The sequence below is a fragment of the Chanodichthys erythropterus genome, chromosome 10 (assembly GCF_024489055.1).
Source record: "Chanodichthys erythropterus isolate Z2021 chromosome 10, ASM2448905v1, whole genome shotgun sequence".
In the NCBI taxonomy this organism is placed as follows: Eukaryota; Metazoa; Chordata; class Actinopteri; order Cypriniformes; family Xenocyprididae; genus Chanodichthys; species Chanodichthys erythropterus.
The window spans coordinates 21,733,246-21,757,169 of record NC_090230.1 but is presented as its reverse complement, the minus strand read 5'-3'; the positions used below and the strand labels follow the sequence as shown (position 1 = coordinate 21,757,169).

Genomic DNA, 23,924 nt, shown 5'->3' with positions numbered 1-23,924 from the left:
ATAGAGTTTTTGCCGGCAATGGCGAATGGCACGGTGGATTGTGTTCACTGACAATGTTTTCTGGAAGTATTCATGAGCCCATGTTGTGTTTTCCATTACAGTAGCATTCCTGTATGTGATGCAGTGCCATCTAAGGTCCCGAAGATCAAAGGCATCCAGTATGGTTTTTCGGCCTTGACCCTTACGCACAGAGATTGTTCCAGATTCTTTGAATCTTTGAATGTTGTTATGCACTGTAGAAGATGATAACTTCAAACTCTTTGCAATTTTTCTCTGAGAAACTCCTTCCTGATATTGCTCCACTATTTTTCGCCACAGCATTGGGGGAATTGGTGATCCTCTGCCCATCTTGACTTCTGAGAGACACAGCCACTCTGAGAGGCTCTTTTTATAGCCAATCATGTTGCCAATTGACTTAATAAGTTGCAAATTGGTCCTCCAGCTGTTCCTTATATGTACATTTAACTTTTCCGGCCTCTTATTGCTACCTGTCCCAACTTTTTTGGAATGTGTAGCTCTCATGAAATCCAAAATGAGCCAATATTTGGGATAACATTTCAAAATGTCTCACTTTCAACATATGATATGTTATCTATATTCTATTGTGAATAAAATATAAGTTTATGAGATTTGTAAATTATTGTATTCCTTTTTTATTCACAATTTGTACAGTATCCCAACTTTTTTGGAATCAGGTTTGTACATTATATTCATGCTTGATTGTTCTGCTGCTCATTCAGAAAACCAAGTCACTTCTACATTTTTGATTCTGCAACACTGCTTTACGCTTTAATGCTATAATAGGAAGTTATTCTCGTGGCCAGAGAATAAAATTTCTTTTATAATAGTCTATGAGAAAACCCATAGTTTGCTGGTGTTACAATACAGAGGAGGTCGGAGACACAGGTACAGTTTACAATTTTTATTGAGACAACCAGAGCGTTTCTGCTGATTAGGCTGGTGATGAGTGTCAGGTGCGTGTGATCAGTATTCTAGTGAGGGAGTGCGACGTGATTGGCTGTATATTCTTCACTGTGTACTAAGTTTCTGGCACTGTACATAAATTACACCTTGCATGAAAGAGCTTCTGCGAGTGAGCCATTATTTTTACATCCCCTCTCGGACTCGCATTTCTTCCCCGAAAGCGAGCTGGTGGGTTAATTTTCATTACACAGTTAGTGCACAAATGTTTTATACACTGTTACGACCCTGTCCTTTCCTTCATCACCTGGTGGTGGCAGTGTGGCGTTTGGATGTGACGTAAATGTCAAATGGGATAATTTATGGGTGGAGAGTATAAATATCCGGCTGATCGACTCAACAGTACTTCCTCTGGTAGAACGCCTTTCTCCAGAGAAGTCATTTGCTCCAACCTGCATTCTTTTTTGTTCTCCCCAACCTTTCTTACCCACTGGATTCTTATTTTCTTTTGGTTTATTTAATCCCCTAGACATTGTGCTATTTTGTTTGGAATTGACAATTTTGTAATAAACAAAATGGCAATTCAAAGAACTCATTTGTTTGTGTGATCCTCTTTATGTTACGGTCAAGAACGAGCTGGCCATGACACTTTATTGTTGGATTGTAAAGTAGATGTGAGCCAGACTGTGAGGTTCATAACAGCAGGGCAGGAAGAAGCTCTTCACCTACAAACTAAACTGCTACTTTCCTCAAAATGCTGATTGTGCAACAAAAAGATCACACCATGATTCTGAAGAAAAAAATCTACAGCAGGTTTCCGTTTGACTCATTTGTTGTGCTGCTTAAGGCACATCTCAGTAAGACTAATTAGATCAGAGTTTTCACTGAACTACTGAAGACAATGTTCCACATGTTTGTTTTGTTCTGTTTGTGCTGCTGGAGTCTGATTGGTGAGTAATTCATATATCTGTTTCAGAGCAATAAAGCTTATTTTTGCATTTGCTATTTTCCCCAGGTAATTTAAATCAAGCAGATGGATCCAGGTCCATCCTTCAGTGAGCCTATAATGTCCCATATATAAAGCTATTTAATTTTTAAAATCACATTTACTAACAAATTCAACCCAGTTGCAGACTTTGTAAACCAAAAAGAACACTGATCAGTGAAAAACCTCTTCATGTTCTCCAGGTGTGTTTGGTGATGCAGTGTCAGTGATGGAGGGAGATTCTGTCACTCTAAACACTGATCTTAATGAAATACATGAAGATGAAGACATACTGTGGAAATATGGAGCTGAAACATCTCTGATAGCTGAAATCAGTAGAGCTGCTGGAATCTTCTCTACATCTGATGGCACTGATGGGAGATTTAGAAACAGGCTTCAGCTAGATGTTCAAACTGGATCTCTGACCATCACAAACACCAGAACTGAACATGCTGGAGTTTATCAACTAGAGATAAGTGGAGCAAAACTGTCAATAATTTCATTCAGTGTTTCTGTCTATGGTGAGTAATGATCATTTGTCCAAATGTTGACATATTTTTGTTTTATTAGAGTAATATTTTGGGGGTCAGTACAAGTTAAGCTAAATCAACTGCATTTGTGGTAAAATGTCACTAAACACAAAACTAATTTTGACTGAATTTTTATTTAAATAAGAAAAAAAATAGTTACGGTAAAGTGCTTAGAATTGAAGTTAATATTAAATTATTTCTAAAAAGTGAACAATTATTAGGAAAAAATATGCCTAAAAGAAATGTTTGTTTGTATAATGTATTAATTGATTTGAATGGAACACATCATGCATTGCAACATTAAACCTTTGGATGACACCATTGTTGAGATTCATATTCTGATTGTTGATGTCTCTGCTGTCCAAGTTATGCAGGAGCTCAAATATTTTATGCATTATAGGTTTTATCTATTCTCCTAAATAACTGAAACATTGCTGGTTCTTACGCTGTTGAATCACATATATAGTACAAACTTAAAATACCCATTAAATCACACAGAAAGAGATCAGTGAATTAAACAAGTCCAAGATGATTACAGCATCATCACAACAGCCAAAACACCTGATCAACTTCATGTTGGCTTTTTCCTGCCATAACAAATGTGTTTTACAGCAGCCAGAGAAAGATAATGTAAAAGAGTCAAGAGCCCAACTAAAGCAGACACTGGTCACCACGATGGTGACTGCAAACTTCAATACATTTTTATTTTCAATAAAACATCAACATCCAAATCTGTTAATCAACAAGATATTCTCAACAAAAACTTCTGTACGTGTATGAAAGAAATAATGTCAAACTGGTTTGTGAACTGGTTTCACACTCAGTGTGGCTGAAGTCAGTTGTAGTTCTTGTGTTTCTGCTCGTCTCTTTTCTTTTTTCTGGTCTTGTTTCTCTGTCTTTCAGTTATTCTGCTAATCAGGTGTTCATCAGTGTCTTAAAGGGGTGGTTAATAGGTTTTTTCTAGGCTTGATTGTGTTCTTGGGGCACAGTTTAACATGTCTTTTTTTTTTTTTTGAAAACGGTGTATTTTTCATATATTTTAGCTTTATTCTACACCTCTGTTTCCACTGTCATATGAACGGCTCATTTGACTTTCTGCTTCTATGAAGCAGAAAGTCAAATGAGCTTCTATGAGCTTCTATGAAGTTTCCTCCGAAACACAGTGTGCTCAGATTGGTTAGCAGGTTGGCAGCTGGCCCAGTGTAACGTGATTCGCTGAAGCATCCGGAAATGACATGCCCCTTACCATCCGTTGCTTCAGTCAAAATGTAAATAATGGTGTCTATATTGCTGTATCAAATTGAGCCCAAATTAGACCAAGGGAAGAATCGCAATCACGGTTTTTAAAGGACGTTTATGAATGGTATTTAATTTAGTATTTGTGTCAAAGTGTTTAGATATTCTGTCACTGCTGTTTGTTAGCTTTCAATATACAGTTATCCATATTATACAGATATACAGTATCCTGATTAAAGCTTTACTGTAACCAAATACATGACTGAGTAGTAGCATTTTTGTAAAGGCAGTGTTTAATTTTGTTGGTGTTTGTAGAATTTAGCTAACTGGCTAGCAAAGCAAAAACAAGTTGCTCTTTGTATATGTCCTTAATGTAGCAACAGAACTATAGGTTTAAAAGACATGTAAAAAACAATAAAACATACTTACAGTTTGAGGCCAATAAACAGCAGCTTCTGCTTTTAATGTAGGAACTGCTTCATCTTTCAGTAAAAGCCTTTGTGCAAATCCAGCATTGAACTTGTGTAGATTCTGGAAGCTGTCTTCCACACCATATCCAGTGTGGAAATTATCACAGATTATAAGGTTCTATTATCTTTTGATGCATCGCGCTGCTCGCATCCGGTGTACACAACTCTTCCATGCATGGCCTCGCCCACTTTGTTGTGTGTTCCCAGGGGCGTGTTTTGAGGGTTTATGATGTCACCAACCCGTTGTAGTCCAAACCGGTCATTTTTGTAGGCATTAAAATGCCATAACTTTAAAAGACAATCTCCGTTTGCACTGAACTTTCAGCACTGTAACATTGCAGATACTGTTTATGCTCAAGCAGCAACATTACACACTAACGTCTCGGTTACAAAGGTAACCCTCGTTCCCTGAAGGAGGGAACGGAGACGTACGTCGGACAGACCGACGAATAGGAATCTCGCTAGAGAGGCCAATCTACTTCGAGTGTAACTAAACGAGCCAATGCACATTGGCATGCAATCATATGCATCAGCTGCTCGCCTCGCAGCGCGGGTATATAATGAGCAGCAGGTGCGTTGCAGCTTCAGGTTTTCGCTGAGGAGCCGAACCGGATAGGCGGCAGCATCAGCGGGGTACAGCGACTGTGGCGACGGGACGTACGTCTCCGTTCCCTCCTTCAGGGAACGAGGGTTACCTTTGTAACCGAGACGTTCCCATTCAGTCGGTCACGTTCGACGTACGTCGGACAGACCGACGAATAGGAATCCCTACCAAAGCGCCACAGGAGCTGCCCCCTTCCAGCGCTCTGTTGCAAGCCACCTGAACCCCCTTGCCTGAGGATGGTGGGACAGGGCTAACACAGAGAGAGTCGATCACTGCTGTTCCCCAAAACCCATTCAGTGAGACTATTGGATAACGCTGGGAAAGCGTACCCTTCGCTGGGAAAGGAACGCTGCGGAAGCCACATCCTTCCCCGAAGAAGTTATGTGGAGAAGTACATATGGACTAACCCTGTAGGGCTGTGCTACATATGGAAGAGCTGGGGTGACTCCAACCCGATGAAGGGTAGGTTCTCCCAGAGGGAAAGACACGGGCTTCGTTTAGGAGCAACCGTGGAACCAACCATATGGGATCCCCGTAGGGTCACACATATGGAACCCAGCCTAAACCCGGTTCTCAAGGATACAACGGAGTATAGGCCTGGCGCCAGACGCTCCGCCACGTCGGCTGCCGAAGGGATATCGGAGGACTCGACAGGGTCTGCCTTGTAGGGACTCTCTGGAGAAAAGAAGCGCATGTAGCGCAGCAAGCCGACACTAAGCCGGGGCCTCTCCGTGCCTCTGACCTGTGGCGAGAACATGGGAGGAGACCGGCTCGACACGAAGGCTATAGTATCTAGCGAACGTGTTAGGTGTCGCCCAGCCCGCAGCTCTACAAATGTCTGTCAGCGAGGCGCCACGAGCCAGCGCCCAGGAGGATGCGACACCTCTCGTGGAGTGAGCATGCAACCTGAGCGGGCAGGGCACACCCTGAGCTTGGTAAGCCAGGGCGATGGCATCCACTATCCAGTGGGCCATCCTCTGCTTGGAGACAGCCTTTCCCTTCTGCTGGCCTCCATAACAGACAAGAGCTGGTCTGAGGTCCTGAGGCTTTAGGTTCTGTCTATGTACAGTCGCAAAGCGCGGACTGGACAGAGTAAAGCCAGGGCTGGGTCTGCCTCCTCCGAGGGCAGCGCTTGCAGGCTCACCACCTGGTCCCTGAAGGGACTGGTAGGAACCTTGGGCACATAGCCAGGCCGGGGTCTTAGTACCACGTGGCTATCACCCGGCCCGAACTCCAGGCACGATTCGTCGACCGAAAATGACTGCAGGTCCCCTACCCTCTTGATGGAGGCCAATGCCACCAGCAGCAAAGTCTTCATAGACAGAATCTTTAAGTCTACTGACAGCAAAGGCTCAAAGGGAGCAATCTGAAGTGCTCTCAGCACCAGAGTGAGGTCCCAAGAGGGTATGGAGAGGGGACGAGAAGGATTTAACCGTCTCGCCCCCTAAGGAACCTGATGACCAGGTCGTGCTGACCAACAGATTTGCCATCTAAGTGGTCGTGGTAAGCGGATATAGCAGCAGTATGGACTTTTGAGGGTGGAGGGGGACAGCCTACGCTCCAACCCTACTGCAAGAAGGAAAGCACGACTCTGATCGAGCATCTTCGGGGGTCTTCCCGGCGAGAAGAGCACCACTCGACGAACAGGTTCCACTTTGGAGGCGTAAGCACGTCTCGTAGACCGTGCACGTGCCGAAGTGATGGTGTTAAGTACCTCAGGGGGTAAGTCACCTAGAACCTCCGCATCCCGTCCAAGGGACCAGACATGGAGTTTCCAGAGGTCTGGACGCGGGTGCCAAAGAGTGCCCCGTCTCTGAGAAAGAAGGTCTTTCCTCAGAGGGATGGGCCAGGGAGGGGCTGTCGCGAGGAGTGAGAGTTCTGGGAACCAGGTCCGGTTGGGCCAGTAAGGCGCAACTAACAAGACCTGCTCCTCGTCCTCCCTGACTTTGCACAGGGTCTGTGCAAGTAGGCTCACTGGGGGAAACGCATATTTGCGCAGGCCCCGGGGCCAGCTGTGAGCCAGTGCATCTGTCCCGAGTGTCCCCTCGGTCAGAGAGTAAAACAACTGGCAGTGGGAGGTTTCTGGTGAGGCAAACAGGTCTACCTGAGCCTTTCCGAATTCTCTCCAGATCAGCTGAACCACCTGGGGGTGGAGTCGCCACTCTCCTGGCAGCGCAGCTCGTGATAGCTCGTCGGCCACACGGTTGAGCACACCGGAGACATGAATGGCGCGAAGCGACCTCAGATGCTTCCGACTCCACAGGAGGAGATGGCGGGCGAGTTGTGACATGCGACGGGAGCGTAGACCACCTTGACGGTTGATGTACGCAACGGTCGCAGTGTTGTCCATACGGACCAGTACATGCTTGCCCTGAAGCAGGCCTTTGAGGCGGCTCAGAGCAAGGCGTACTGCCAGCAACTCGAGGCAATTGATGTGCCAATGCAGATGGGGTCCCGTCCAAACCCCTGAGACTGCATGCCCGTATTACGTGGCACCCCAGCCGGTGGCAGAAGCATCTGTGAACACCACAGCATGCCGGGACACCTGTTCTAGGGGCACTCCTGCCCGAAGAAACAAGGGGTCCGACCACGGACTGAAGGTTCGGCGGCACTCCTGAGTGATTGGCACCCGGAATGTGCCGCGCTGCCACGCCCATCTCGGGACTCGGCCATGAAGCCAGTGCTGAAGCGGTCTCATATGAAGCAGACCGAGCGGTGTTACAGCCGCAGCAGCCGCCATATGCCCCAGGAGCCTCTGAAAGAACTTCAGTGGGACCGCTGTCCTGCCATTGAATGTATTCAGGCAGTTCAACACTGACCGAGCACGTTCCTCTGTGAGGCGTGCTATCTGCTCGACCGAATCCAACTCCATACCGAGAAAAGAGATCCTCTGCACCGGGGCGAGTTTGCTCTTTTCCCAGTTGACCTGAAGCCCCAACTGGCTGAGGTGTCTGAGCACCAAATCCCTGTGTTTGCACAACTGATCCCGGGACTGTGCTAGAATGAGCCAGTCGTCGAGATAGTTGAGAATGCGAACACCCCGTTCTCTCATGGGAACAAGGGCTCCCTCCACGACTTTCGTGAAGACGCGGGGAGACAGGGCCAGCCCGAAGGGTAGGACTCTGTACTGATATGCTCAACCTTCGAACGCGAATCTCAGGAATGGCCTGTGTCGCGGAAGAATTGAAACATGGAAGTACGCGTCCTTCAGGTCAATCGCTGCAAACCAATCTCGGGGACGGATGCACTCGAAAATGCGTTTCTGCGTGAGCATTTTGAATGGTAGCTTGTGGAGGCTCCGATTCAAAACTCGCAGGTCCAAGATCGGTCGTAACCCGCCGCTTTTCCTGGGTACAATGAAGTAGGGGCTGTAGAACCCCGACCTCAAATCGGCTGGAGGGACCGGCTCTATCGCGTCCTTCGCCAGTAGGACTGCGATCTCCGCACGCAGGACAGGGGCATCGGCATCTTTCACTGTAGTGAAGAGGACGTCCCTGAACTTGGGGGGGAGCCGGGCGAACTGAATCGCAAAGCCGACCCTGATGGTCCGAAGGAGCCAGCGAGACGGACTGGGGAGCGCTAACCCGGCTCGCAGAGACCGTACAAGCAGGACCAAAGGGACCACCGGTGTACCCGCAGCAGGGCAGCGAGGTGGAACACAGGGACGCGGCTCGGGGGCTCTCTTTGTGAGGCGGCCCGAAGCGGCGTCACAGTGTGCTAGGCAACACTTACCTGGCTCCACGGATGGACAGAGGGAGCAGTCGAGGCTTTGGCTGCCCGCTGCTCGCTGCTGTCCACTGGCGACAGAAGAGGGGGATGAGAGTGGTGAGGTTTTTCTCCTCCCACTGCTCTCCAAACCCTCTTCAGACCTGGAAATGGAGGAACTGCTCTTTAAAATTTGGGTACCGCTGCCTCTTGGGTCAGTGGCGGAACAGAAACAAACCCAATAAAGGATTTACCACCTGGCCCTCCTCCAGGGGTGGAAGAGCAGCCCCACCCATCTCTGGGTCGCCCGTCTCAGGGGTGATTCTCACCAACCAGTTAAACAGCTGCAGAGACGGGAGGCGTCATCTCCCCGCAATGGATACAGCAGAGCCTGCTGGGCCGGAGTTTCTTGCAGGGGACGACACCCTTGGCGACGAGCAGACTGAGGGGCGGCCCAAGAGGAACTCAATGGTTTGTCATGGGAAGCTCCCCTATCCGCTACTAACTGAGGAGAACCGCTGGGCTCAGTCCTCGACAGTGTCACCGAAAGGCCACCTCGTAAGATGGGAGCATTGAGAAAGCATTTAGCTTGACAACCTCTCACACCTCACAAGGTAAGCCAGGGGGCACTTCTGGACCACGGAGGTGGACATCGTCTGGCTGAGGGCCTGCGCCGTGACTTTGATCACGGTTAGTCAACAAGCGCAGCTCAACCCCAGCACAGAACTACCCTCATGCAAAAAGAGTGCCTTGGCCTCACATGCAGGGTGGGTGTGGTCTGTGTACAGCCACCCCATCCAAGAGGGTAGTGAGAGAGGAAAAACTTATGCAGATTGGCACCTTTGGCATTCCATATTTATGGCACCAATATACCCCCATACTGCCAAGTTTTCCATGCACATCTGGAAGACCCAGGAAAGCATGGCTGTAAACTCTGAATCTGAGTCAGCATAAGCACACACCATTACAGTGGGCAGCGTCACCCTCATTTCCAGAGCATAACAGCACTCTCTCCGATGCTGCAATCGACGTCTGTCCCTCAGCTGGAGCTCTGAATGAAATGCTAGGTTCCCCTATGAAAAGGACCAGCAATCCAATCCAGAAACTGCACAGCTTGCAATGCGCTAGAGAGGGAGGGGCCCTAGGGGGTTGGTTCCCCGAAGGAACCCCTCAACCTCATGTCACCCAAGCCATATCAGCAAAGTAGACCTCTTCTGGTGCACCAGAGAGGGCGCTACAATGGAGATTACGCAAGGGAACCGCGCATCTAGAGCGCCGAGCGAGCGCTGGGTTGCCGTGACAACCCGCGCTGCAGCCCGGCAGCTCGACGGCACACGACACGCAGAGGAGCGAGAGGTTTGCTCTCGCTGATCTCCGCGGTCTCCCAGAGTGTCGGGCAGAGCCGCGGCTGTGCTTTTACACACAAGCGGCAGCTGGCCAACAACAGAGGGGACTCAAGCTTCCCGGAGAAAGAAGAGTCACGACCGGCGTGTCGACGTGATCATGTTCTCATATGAAAACATGAACACCCACGAACATCATTTCAGCACGCGCCCAGACATGCGAAACGGTGATCGTGGCCGTCAGTGAGGACAGGAACGATCGCATCCAGAAACACAAGTAGGATGTCGTCTTTAAAAAGACGCGAATCTACTTGTGTAAGCTCTTTCAGGGACTTTACTCTTTTAGAAGTGCTGAAGCACGCAGGGGAACGGCCACCGCAACACAGACAGGGATTGTGTGCAGCCTGTCATGTGCTTTCTCTCTCTTTGAAGGCGCTCACTCTTACCAGCCGTAAAAACGGCTTTTCAGCGCTCAAAAGCGCACCGTACCGGCCGTGAGAACAGCCTTCTGACGCTGTCAAACAGCTATTTGCTCAAAAACGGCAAACGAAACAGAAAAAGAGAGGACGTCGACCCCGCTGCTGTGCTGTTCGCCCGCACTCGGAAAAAAAAAGAGAAGTTCAACCAAAAGCTTGACTCGTCTTCTAGCAGACACTCGCTTGCAGAGAACAGGAACAAACACCGTTCGGCTCCGAAGCGAAAAGCTGAAGCTGCAACGCACCTGCTGCTCATTATATACCCGCGCTGCGAGGCGAGCAGCTGATGCATATGATTGCATGCCAATGTGCATTGGCTCGTTTAGTTACACTCGAAGTAGATTGGCCTCTCTAGCGAGATTCCTATTCGTCGGTCTGTCCGACGTACGTCGAACGTGACCGACTGAATGGGAACTAAAGTTAAAAAAGTGAAATCACATTTAATCACACCTTTAAAGGGTTAGTTCACCCAAAAATGAAAATTCTGTCATTTATTACTCACCCTCATGCCGTTCCACACCCGTAAGACCTGCGTTAATCTTCGGAGCACAAATTAAGATATTTTAGTTGAAATCCGATGGCTCTGTGGGGCCTAGGGAGCAATGACATTTCCTCTCTCAAGATCCATTAATATACTAAAAACATATTTAAATCAGTTCATGTGAGTACAGTGGTTCAATAATAATATTATAAAGCGACAAGAATATTTTTGGTGTGCCAAAAAATAACAAAATAACGACTTATTTAGTGATGGCCGATTTGAAAACACTGCTTCAGAAAGCATCGGAGCATAAATGAATCAGTGTATTCATTTATGATTCATATATTTTTTTTTTTCAAAACTTTTGCGTTCCCCCGAGAAACTTTGTTTTCCCTCGCAAAGATATTTGCATTCCCACGCAAAGTTATAATCGTTCCTGAAAGATTATGTGTATTTTCATTATCTTTAGTTAGATGCATTTACATTGTGACTGTGCCTCAGATGCAATCAACTCTGTGTTTGTAAAGGTGTGAACCAAATGGCCCATACAGACGTATGGCCCACAGAAACTGATGGGTGTGAATGACAAAGAAACAGCATTGCTCAGAGCAGATCACAGGGTAGATCGATCTCCTGTAGGAGGTCCTAACAGTGTTCTATTATTTGTAACCCTTTTGTCTTCATGTATAAAGTTCTGTCCCACAGACAGAACTTTGGGTTAAGATGTTTTGAAGGCTGACACGCTAACATCGCTGCTGAAGAACTGTGCTACACTACTACCTTCAATAAATTCTTCTCCCCAAGCTTACTTATTTTATGTATTAGAGAAATGTAATACATTGGCGAGCCACCGAAACGACTGCACGGCCAAATACAGCAAAATCTAACATTCCCTTGCTGTGAGCTCGGACAAACACTTCCTCTTTAATGTCCCGCTGGCTGGCAGTAGTGTTTCAGTTAGTAACATACATTAATAATGCACACAAATAATGCGCAGCTCTTGTTGGACTCAAATATAAAGAAATGCAGTCAGTGCTTATGTCAAACAGTTCAGTTCAGTTGGCAATATATTCACAGATTCGAGCTTCCCGGATCAATAACTCGTGAGCTAAACGTTGTTAAAACACAAATGCAGCTACTTCCAATCATAGTAACCTAGACAATGATGCAAAAACTTGGGGAAATGAGATCCAGGCAGTTGATGATGTCGAAGAAAAATTATTTATTCATTTCAATTACATTTAGCCTCACACGCAAACTTAAAATATTTATTAAAACCAAAAGGTAAAATATAAATCAGAAAGAAGTAATTAATAGTTAACAATAAAATTTAGAGTATTGTAAAATCCAGAATATAGTATCTAATAGATGAAGTTCAGAATATATACAAAAAGAAAGAACAATAATTAAGACATTTGCAAATAGGAGAGAAGGAGCAGAAGAACAAGGGACAACAACAAAGGACAAAGAACAAAGGAAAGGAAAAAGAGCCCCCCATCAACGACTAAATTCATATATTTAGTATACCATAAGAAGCAGGGAAATTTACTTAAACCTTGTTTTCGTTAATCAGAAAAGGTCAGATGAACTTACTCATTATGTCATAGGGCCTTTCCCTGTCAGCTGAAATAATAACAGACATATTTTGCACAATTGTGTGAGCGTGACCTGTCACACTGGAACACTTGAAGAACAATTGAATATAACAAGTATAAACTCTTAAAGATAAAATAAGAATAACCATAAGGGTACAATAACAAGTAAATACTTGAAAATATGATGAGAATTATTATATATGGATTAGGAGTTCATGAATATATGAAATCAAAAGTAAAATTGATAAATTATAAGCCATAAATGATTAACATAAATATGAATAAATGCATGAATATGAATACTGACCAACAACAGGCTACAACAACCCAATTTTCCTCACATGTGTTTTATAATAAATTGGTCTCTATGAGCAGGCGGCGGAGATACACGTCTGAAGGGACCGTCTGAAAAGTACAAAACCCGAAACCCTTTTGCTCATTTTTATATTATGAAAAATACTCAATAACTTCACTGTAACACACTGTACTGAAATTTAGTTCACCAAATTGACCTGTCACCAAATTTAGTTCATACATCACTGCTCTCCTGCTGGTTATAGGTACTACAACACTTAGTTTGGCAAGTAGCACATAAAGGCCTTCTTTACACAAATGATGTTGGTACACAGCTTACATACTTACAACAGCTTTTGCATGATAATTGCTTACTAGATTTGATGGCATTACAATTTATTTAATATTTTCACTAACAACAGTGAAGTTATTGATTTTTTTTTTTTAATTAATAATCATAAAAGTTATGCATTATTATCAAACTAAGTTTTGTAGTACCTATAACCAGCAGGAGAGCAGTGATGTATGAACTGAATTTGGTGACAGTACAGTGTGTTTCAGTGAAGTTATTGAGTATTTTCATAATATAAAATGAGCAAAAGGGTTTTGGGTTTTGCACTTTTTAGACGGCCCCTTGTATCTCCGCCGCTTACTCATAGAGACCAATTTATTATAAAGCACAATTGAGGAAAATTGGGTTGTTGTAGCTCGTTGTCTAGGTTACTATGATTGGAAGTAGCTGCATTTGTGTTTTAACACGAGTTTAACACACAGGCCCACAGGCCTTGACCTGAAGAGGTCGCCCAGCAGGGCGTCAGTCCATTGAAGAAGCAAGAGAGAGATGGAGGAGCATTGTGCACTGGCTTTTAACCTCTGGTCGAAGTCACACCTCTTAGAGTTGACCTGACCAAGGAGACAACATTCCTCCTGTGGGGGCATTTATGAGCCCTTGAATTTCTAGTAGGAGATCTGCATGTGAAACTGGCTCAGTTGTTTTGAAGAAATTATTACACACACAATAACTTAAATCTTCAAAATACAAACTCATAGACATCAAACTTGGTATAGGTGAGTTTACGTTAACCATGGTTCATAAAATATTCATAACAGTACTGAAGAGATAATACACAAACAGTAATAATGGATGACATGTCCTATGAATATGCATGTTATTTTATGAACAACCTGTCTATATATTAGTGCAGGAAAGTCTGTTTTGAGTGTTTTCTATGTGTCTCTTTGTCTCTGCTCTTCCACATGGCAACCCACATACTTCAGCGCAATAAAACTTTATCTGATGGGCCATGCACAGGCTGGTATCCTTGGAGGATGGGGGACAGACCCTAGAGTGAGTTTTAAACAATTATATAACAAATATAACAAATAATTGTGTCTGATTTGTCTCAGTCATTACAAAAAGAATATTTAGGGACAAGGCTGTCCGCTGTCCCCATTTCTTTTTTCTTTTCTCAGTTGTGATAGAGCCCTTGACTGCACACATCCGGCAACGGACAGTTATCTTCTAAGTCTATTCCACATCTCCTCAATTCAATTACAAGATTTGGCAATATATCAGGCTTTACTGTTAATTGGGAAAAAAGTGACTATGACTATTATGATGACTATTAAGGGGGGCGCACACCGGACGCGATGCTCGGCGCCGCGCAGCGTCGCGTCTCTGACAACTCACAGGTATCGCACACCGGCCGCGCACATTATATACGCGCGAGCTCAATTTTGACTCGACTCCTGATAGAAGAGCTGCACAATGGGAGTGTTTTACGTCAACAGGGAAACGTTACATGCCGATGCTTTAATATTTCGCACTGAGGTTAGTGTACATGGAAAAATGGCACAACAAAGCAAAAGGAAAGAAAATGCTACGTTTATTATACATTTTTAGACTTTATTCAAGCTGTTAAACTTAGAATGTGAAACTGATGTATCTTGCAGCATGGGTGAAGTCAGTATGTACATTAACGACGATTTGAGAGAAATATAATATACATTTAATGTAAAACAATGTACATGGCAGGATTTTAAACAACTTCCTGAGTCGTTGCTGGGCGCCGCGGACAGGCGCCGAATGTCACCGCCGGTGTGCGTACTCTCATAGAAAACAATGCGTTCAAATTTTAAAGACGTGGCGCGACGCTGCGCGTGTGTGACCCCCTTTATGCTCAACACTTGTAAGCAGTATATAAGATCCACTCTGTTCAAGATAGCAGAATACTCCTTTACTTATTTTGGTGTCATAATAACAAAAATTCTAAGAGAACTTAGATTCAATTGGTAAAAGAGGATCAACCAATTGAAAAATAATAGACTATTGGAGAACATTGATGATTTCAATGGTAGGTATAATCAATGCAGTAAAGATGGTGAGCCAAAGATTCCTCCACTTATTTTAGTCTATCTCTTCACGTATACCACAATCCTATTTTAAACAACTAGACAATTATTCAGTTTTTATGGAATAATAAAATGGCAAGAATTAAAAAAACAAAACAACAACAACACTTAGTTAAATCTAAAGAGAAGGGGGAATTTGGGTTACCTTTCTTTAAAGCACACTATTGGGTGGCGCACTTGAATATATTCTCTTGGTGGAAAGACAATCCAGCCGAAGGAACTTGTGAACAACCTGAATGGCTTAGAATTGAAGAAGCCCTTTGCTCTGTTGCGGCAAAAATTAATTAGTTATCACTAGTAAGAGACAAACTTTAAGAAAATTCACTTTATAAAGATTTTATTTCTTGCAAGAAAGAGTCCACAGTCAACACAACCATACAATATCTGCCCCGAGTGTGAACCAAGGACACAAAAGAACCCATATACATTTATACCCCCAATGTTTGAGCAACTCTTCTCAGTACTTTTCCATACAGGGTAAAAGTAACAAACACACACACACACACACACACACACACACACACACACACACACACACACACACACACAAATGGCTCCCCTTCTGTCTTAGAACTATTTTAAATTACAAAGCAAGAAACACAATGGTCCCCCTTCTGTCTTAGAACTGTCTTAGGCACTATGCAACAGTCCAGGGAAGATGAGTAAGCTTATCTATAATAATCATTTTGTTATAGGCCAGTCTTTAAAAATTTGGTAACAAATTAATATGTCTATATATATATATATATATATATATATATATATATATATATATATATATATATATATATATATATATATATATCCTTATGTATATCTTGATAGCCCCATCTGCAAGAATCAATCCCTCATTCCTGCTCTTAAGGATATGTTTTTTTTTTTTTTTTTTTACAATCTGGAAACAGAAGGGAAATTGAATTGAATTGACAGTGTCAATTCACTTTATATGAATGTTTTTTTTTTTTTTTTTTTTGTCCTTTTAAAGAGCTTCAATCAAAGTTCGGGCTACCAAATTCTCACTTCTTCAGATATCTGCAAATCAGAGACTATGTCATGAAAAAGTCTTTAAAAAAAGAGAAAGAATATTAACTAATTTGGAGCATTTAAAAGCAGAAATGTGAGGCTTAAAATTTAATAAAAACATTAATTCATCTGTTAAAATGTGCATTATTTGAGGTTTAGGGTCATTTTAGCATTTATTGTGTTGACAAAGCAACAAAGTTGTAAAATTAGAACTTTACACAGAAAAAGTTAGTTAAGCATTTTTTTCCCATGCTAAAATCATGTTAACACTTATTTTGTTCACATCTTGTGGCTTTACTATTGAAAAAAAAAAGTGTTTTATGTTTATGAATTGGCCCCATTCAAATTGTAAAGTGTCTCAATATAACAGATTTTTTTGTGGAAATGAATTTTTGTGTTAATCAACATTATGCCACAAATGCTTTTGATTGAGCTTAACTTCTTATAAATATTCCCATATTCCTTTAAATATTTACATACTGAAATGTTTAATCATCCCACTAAACATTGGACGTCGGATAGATGTGCAGATCATGTCTATATATGGTCCGTCGGTCCATGACCATTTCTGAACATCTATTCCTCATTTCTAATTTAAAAAGAACCAACAGCAGCTAAAACTCTCTATCAAGGGCTTTGGATTTCAACCAAAGAGACAAAAAACAGTCAACATCACTCTGATTGGCCGAGGCAACACAACAGGCATTTCGTGCGAGTGTTCAACCATTGCAAAATGACAGCACAGTTTTTCAGCTTGCATCGTTGCATTTATTTTTGAATAAAGATGAAAATGGTGATATTGAATTGTGATTTATTTGTATTTGTATAACTGTAGTGTTGTATGTAGTCCCATGTTTCCAGAGGGTGGAGGACATGTTGTGCCAGTTATTTTCCTGTAGCTTTAATTTTCAAAGCTACAGGAAAATTAACTGGCACAGAAAAGCATGTCCTCCACCCTCTGGAAACATGGGACCACAGTTATAGAAGTTATAAAAACGACGTCCAAAATAAGTCTAAATTTGATGTTGAAAAGACGTCCACAAACGGACTATAAATAGCCCTTACACGGAGGTCCCACAGACGTCAACATTAGATGTGCAGAAGATGTCGAAAAAAGACGCCGCCTGGCGTTACAAAACAACCCCTTCAATGGACCGAATTTGGACGTCCAAAAATTACATGAAAAAGACGTCACTCCGATTTCACATTGCGCAGTGGGATTTTATAGTTTGAGATGACAGAAACACTCACTGACTGTCAACACTACACCAAAATTAAGATTTAACCATCTGTTTATTCTGTTTTCCAGCTCGTCTGCCAACTCTTAACATTACCAGAGACTGTTCTTCATCATCATCATCATCATGTTCAGTGCTGTGTTCAGTGGTGAATGTGAGTCATGTGACTCTCTCATGGTACAAAGGAAACAGTTTATTGTCCAGCATCAGTGTGTCTGATCTCAACAGAAGCCTTTCTTTAGACGTAAAACATGAGGATAAAAACATTTATAGTTGTGTGGTGAACAACTCCATCAGCAACCAGACTCAACATCTGGACATCAACCAACTCTGTCACGCTTGTGCAGGTATAGTGGTGTTGATATTAACCTTAATTTACAAACCCGATTCCAAAAAAGTTGGGACACTGTACAAATTGTGAATAAAAAAGAGTGCAATAATTTACAAATCTCATAAACTTATATTTTATTCACAATAGAATATAGATAACATATCAAATGTTAAAAGTGAGACATTTTGAAATGTCATGCCAAATATTGGCTCATTTTGGATTTCATGAGAGCTACACATTCCAAAAAAGTTGGGACAGGTAGCAATAAGAGGCCGGAAAAGTTAAATGTACACATAAGGAACAGCTGGAGGACCAATTTGCAACTTATTAGGTCAATTGGCAACATGATTGGCTATAAAAAGAGCCTCTCAGAGTGGCTGTGTCTCTCAGAAGTCAAGATGGGCAGAGGATCACCAATTCCCCCAATGCTGCGGCGAAAAATAGTGGAGCGATATCAGAAAGGAGTTTCTCAGAGAAAAACTGTAAAGGGTTTGAAGTTATCTTCATCTACAGTGCATAATATCATCCAAAGATTCAGAGAATCTGGAACAATCTCTGTGCGTAAGGGTCAAGGCCAGAAAACCATACTGGATGTCCGTGATCTTCGGGCCCTTAGACGATACTGCATCCCATACAGGAATGCTACTGTAATGGAAAACACAACATGGGCTCATGAATACTTCCAGAAAACATTGTCGGTGAACACAATCCACCGTGCCATTCGTCGTTGCCGGCTAAAACTCTATAGGTCAAAAAAGAAGCCATATCTAAACATGACCCAGAAGCACAGGCATTTTCTCTGGGCCAAGGCTCATTTAAAATGGACTGTGGCAAAGTGGAAAACTGATCTGTGGTCAGACGAATCAAAATTTGAAGTTCTTTTTGGAAAACTGGGACACCATGTGTTGATGCCATGACATTTAAAATCAACTTATTTTTCCCTTAAAATGATACATTTTCTCAATTTAAACATTTGATATGTCATGTTGTATTCTGAAGAAAATACTGAAATTTGAAACTTCCACATCATTGCATTCTGTTTTTATTCACAATTTGTACCAAGTTTTTTGGAATCGGGTTTGTACTAAGCTGATCTATTAAGTTGTTTAGTGCTGATAGACTGATAGATGGACAGATTCATTCACACTAACGGCTCATTTTGTCCATTACAGATCAGGGTCTACCTTTATTGTTCATTGTGTTGATCAATGCTGGATCTCTGTTGATTGTTGTTGCAATCGTGATCTGCTACCTCTGCAAGAAATGTAGAAAAACAAGTAAGGAGAAAAAGCAATTCATCTGTAAAAATATTTTTGTAAACACAAATTTCAAAATAATATTGGAAACCTTGTCGTTTTAACGCATCAATGTAATTGTTGTCGATTCAGTCCAGACACAAGAGGAAGACAGCTGATTCAGCGTTGTGTAAACCAACAACACAAACAAAGGTAAGATCATTCATGACTGAATTGCAAGAAGTTGTTGCAGTCAGTTAATTGAAGTTTTGTTTAATACCGGGGGGGGGGCCAGTGCCCCTGTGCCAACAAGCTCGGACCCCCTTGTGGCCCCCCTAAATGTGGAGTGTGAAATAATTTTTACAAAACTGTTTTTTGCAATCGTTGTTTTTTACATCCGTTATTAGACCGTGGCAACGCGGAACAGAAACATACTAGGGATGGGTACCGAAACCCGGTATTATATTGGCCCCAGGGCTAAATTATGAAAGACCGGTGTATCGATAAACTCTAGAGTTAGGGTTAGGGTTAGGGTCAGCTGACGTTATGGAGAAATTATGAAGAAAATACACGTTCATTTATTATTGCTATATAGACATTATCTTGCAAATTCTATCTCGCCAGAGTCGCCAGCTGAGTCTGTATGCAATAATATTAGGACATTTGTTTATGATGCATTTTTGCTTTCGCAATCCAGAAGAGATCGCGCTCATGCAGAGGAGCTGCAGCGCGCGCAGCCGCTCACATGAAAGCCCTGTTTAATGGTAATGATGGAGGAGAGAACTAAACTAAACTAAAAAACTAAACTAAACTAAAACATCTGCTTACACTTTAGGCCTGTGATATTAAGCTAATTTTATTTTTGATTTCGATTTTTGCTTCCAAGGATCAAACAGAAGATATCTGAGGTAAAACTATTAAAAACTAGTTTCGTCTAGCACACCTTCATTCTCTTCACAGCTGTGCGCGTTCCTTCCTCCCTAAACCCAAACTTAACGTCAGAATCAGCACAATCGGTGATTGTTGTAAAATGCAGTCTTTACGGTTGCTAAATTGCAGTAAATGTTTGATAATTATTATCAACGGTTTAAAACATTGAAAGCACAATAATCCGCGCAAGAGACGCTGTTCCTCAGGCTGAATTATGTGTGCGCGCTCCAAAACGGATCGCAAATCGACAAACAAATTACACGTTGGGCTTCAGGGGCACGTCCAAGCGATCAAATACACACAAAAATGTGTTAAAATGAACGGATTGGAGTGTGTTTAACTACTTAAACGCAGTTTATATCGTAAGTGTGCATGAACATGAACAGCTGGGAGAAAATCCGATGTGTGTTAATGTCTATTGTCTTAAAGTGACAGCAGTCACCTTCTGACGATTGTGCCATCAATGTTAATCAAACAACAAAATGCAAAGAAAAAAATCACTCGCAGCTCTTCATCTGAAGATACACCGGTCTTTCATAATTTAGCCCTGGGGCCAATATAATACCGGGTTTCGGTATTGTGTAGCTTTTTATAGTAACAGTAATATATTAATCACTGACAATAGCTTTCTTAACTTGTCAGTATGCTTAGAACATGGGTGCAGAAACAACAGGCTGAGTAAATTTGACGAGTTTGAGTGAGTTGAGGATTTGTTGACAACAATATTGGTGGATCCAAAATGGTCAATATTTATATTTATGTTAATCATTTATGGCTTATGATTTATCAATTTTACTTTTGTTATTGTACTCCTTTTTGGTTATTCTTCTGGTATCTTTAAGAGTATGCTTGCTATATTCAGTTGTTCTTCAAGTGTTCCAGTGTGAAAGGTCAGGTTGACACATTTGTGAATAGATATTGGACACCTGCCAAGTACTGCAGAACTGATGTTTTTCAGAATCAGTATTTCTGATGACAATTGATAGTGTAAGATTTGCAAAATTCCCTAAGGGGGTCAAAACAATATTCAAATCCATTAGTTACAACCCCCCCAATATTTCAACACAGTAGATCTATACTAACATATGTATAATTCATTTATTTTGTAACAATAATTTTGTTTCTAATCGAATATGAGTTTGTCATAATAAATTAGTAAAAAAAAAGTACCCCCCTTCCATTGAACTGATTGGTAACGCCTAACCAATGCGCGTCGCACTTTCACCAAAACAACGCGAGTGGAGCTCTGTTTGAATGGAGAGCGCGGGTAGCACCAAAAAATGAAGAGAACCGCTGCCCAGCCGACTGTATTAAACTTCTGTTCAAAGAGGGACGTTAAAAAGAATAAAGCATGTACTGAGAAGGAGCATAGACTGTAAAAAAGGAGGTATGAAAACATTGTAATAGCTAGGTACACTCCACATATATTTTAGCTATCTAATCCATTGCAATTTAGCCATAACTATCAGTGTAACTGTAACCAGTTACCAAAACAGCTGTCTGTTTTGTTACTTCATTTTTCAATAGTACCTTATCAATGACAAAAGTATTCACATCGGTGTTTGTTTTCTTCCTTACTTAAATCGTTCATTCAAGCCAATTCGTTCAAAAATCAGATTAATTGACTCACTCATTAAAACGTCGAATCGCTGCCACCTACTGGCGGTTTCAATATTTTAACATCATTTCTTTCTTTTTAGAATCACTCCTTTATGTTAGAATTTGATGAATGGTTAGAGATAAATTCCATAAAATTTATGATAGATAGATAGATAGATAGATAGATAGATAGATAGATAGATAGATAGATAGATAGATAGATAGAGAAGAAATAAATTATCCAATAACGCTACACATAAAACAGATTTTTTTTTTATTAAAAAAAAATAATAACAGGCAGCATACTAACGCTCAACCCCTCCCAATGTTGAAACCAAATCTACGCCCTTTCTTATTAGAACAAAAACATCGGTTTGAGGGGGTTTTTCTCTTAAAGGGAACCCCTGGTGTTAAGACTTGTATGGCTTAATATAACATAAATTATGTCTTTTACTTTTAAATGTATTTTGTATTCTGCTTTTATAGTGTCTTGTAAGTGCTTCTCTTGACCTTTGGCCTATTTGATTTGTTGGATTGTTTTTGTTGTTGTTGTTGCTGTTATTTTTATGGAACTATGTGGGCTGTCGTTTTGACAGGTCTCCCTGTGGAAGAAGAGATTTTGATATCTCAATGGGATCTTCCTGGATAAATAAAGGATAAAGGATATGGTAGTTTGATATTTTAGATCAAACGGTGTTGTAGTTTAATGGATTTACAGTATTGCATACATTTAAAGTTAAAAAAATTATAAAACATAATGCTAATTCCAAAAATGTAGCCATGGTGTATTTCTGAGTTGGTCAAACATTAAATTAAGTTTACCGCCATGCATTACTACCGGACACTGCCGATAATGCAACTTGAACTCAACAAGAGTGCAACTTTATGCAAATTAATCAATTTCCACAAACAAATGTAAAAACATTTGACCGTTAGTTTGGCCTACACCTAAGTAAGCCTGATGTGGTCAGTGGCCTACTAGCCTATAAACATTTCTTTGTTACTCTAAAATCACCCAACAGATTCAGTTTTATTCCATTAGATTTTCAGTGGACAGAAAGTAGGACACAGAGTTGTTACCCATGTTGTGCTGAACTCTGTCCTCGAGCTGCAGCTGTTCTGCGGTTCATGATTATCTGAGATTAAATGCAGCTTTAGCAGACAACGGTTACTTTACAGACGTGTCTTTTTTATGTGAAAGACAATCATACTCAGTATAGAAGCTGTCATGACAAAAACCTTCAAAACCTGTTTGGGGGGGGGGGGGGGGATCTCGGTAATTGTAGATTCAGCTTTGCACCTTAAAAATAAAAAGACAAAAGATAGAAACATTAATAATAACTTATAAAAGTAATTCATACTGTTCTGCGATTCATTTAGCCTAGGCTTACTGACTGAGATTGTGTTTCCAATTGCAGAAATCAAAGATGGAGGCTGTGTATGGAAATGTTCCCAAAAAATGATGATTACCGAATCTACCAGAATTGATGTTGTAAGACTGATGCCAGACTGTCTGGACCAAGAATCTCTGAGAAAACAAAGGAAATTAACATTTGAACTCTGTCTTGCAAAATTAGCTTCCCCATCTGAGACAATCACTGAGTCAGACCCTTCCTTCACCCCCTCTTCCCTCATCTCTTCTCTCTACATGCGGAGATGACCTTAAAAATTCACTCAAACTCTATATGGCTTAATGTCAACGGTTATCATACAACATTATACATGTTTGGTATCATTTGAAATGTCTCAGTGCGACTGGTACAAAGGTCTCATTCCCACAGAAGTAAACCAAAAGGTAATAAAGGTTTTAAGATTTTAGAGATATTTTGCTCTCTGTAGTGGGTGTGTCCACCTTCACAGGGTCTTTCATACAAATGGACTTCTGTCCCTAAAAGGTGTAAACTACTCAGTCTAAGACCCTGATAAATGCAAATTCCAATTGTGAATTCATGTTTCCATTTGAAGGAAGTTTCTGTCTTGGTCTGAGTATTTAAAGAGATTTTGCAGGAGGCTCAGGGTGCGATCCTGTAATCAGATCAGTCCTTCAGACACTCAGCCATGTGTATTTTTCTAATGTCAGGTATTTATTTTTTACTGTTTCTGAGCATTGGATGTTTTATATTGATCATCTTTGAACTGATTATGTAATTGGCATGACACATTTACCTGACTAATAAATAATTATTGTACAAAAGGCCCTCAATCAGTCAAGCATGAGGGCCAGTGTCCAGCAGAGTTTAGCTCCAACCCTAATCAAACACACCTGAACCAGCTAATCAAGGTCTTTAGGATTAGTAGAAAGTTATAGGCAAGTGAGTTTTTATCAGGGATGGAGATAAACTCTGCAGGACACTGGCCCTCCAGGACCGGAGTTGTCCATCCCTGGTGTATATAGTTTAATGGAAAGTATTACCTAGTGCGTCCAGTAGGTGGCAGCCTACTCTTAACTCAAGGTCAGTGCAAGTATTGCACCAGCCAGAACTCCGGTGGCGATAGGAGAAAATTGCCAGTATCTT

The 23,924-nt window shown here is 41.9% G+C and overlaps 1 protein-coding gene across 1 annotated transcript; it reads left to right on the top strand.

Moving 5' to 3' along the window:
• The first annotated feature begins 1,777 nt into the window (after positions 1-1,777).
• Positions 1,778-23,556, top strand: LOC137027930 (SLAM family member 5-like). Its single transcript, XM_067396555.1, has 6 exons — positions 1,778-1,871; positions 2,110-2,427; positions 17,385-17,660; positions 18,817-18,921; positions 19,033-19,092; positions 22,827-23,556. The coding sequence occupies exons 1-5, from the start codon at positions 1,823-1,825 to the stop codon at positions 19,056-19,058; spliced, it is 774 nt and encodes a 257-aa protein (XP_067252656.1). The 5' UTR covers positions 1,778-1,822; the 3' UTR covers positions 19,059-19,092; positions 22,827-23,556.
• Positions 23,557-23,924: the final 368 nt, after the last annotated feature.

What these genes read in the sequence shown, in the direction of transcription:
- LOC137027930 (XM_067396555.1), top strand. Translation starts at nt 1,823, where the DNA reads ATGTTCCACATGTTTGTTTTGTTCTGTTTGTGCTGCTGGAGTCTGATT. An exon ending in GTGCTGCTGGAGTCTGATTG is followed by an intron (nt 1,872 to 2,109) that starts GTGAGTAATTCA and finishes CATGTTCTCCAG; the next exon opens with GTGTGTTTGGTGATGCAGTG. An exon ending in ACTCTGTCACGCTTGTGCAG is followed by an intron (nt 17,661 to 18,816) that starts GTATAGTGGTGT and finishes TGTCCATTACAG; the next exon opens with ATCAGGGTCTACCTTTATTG.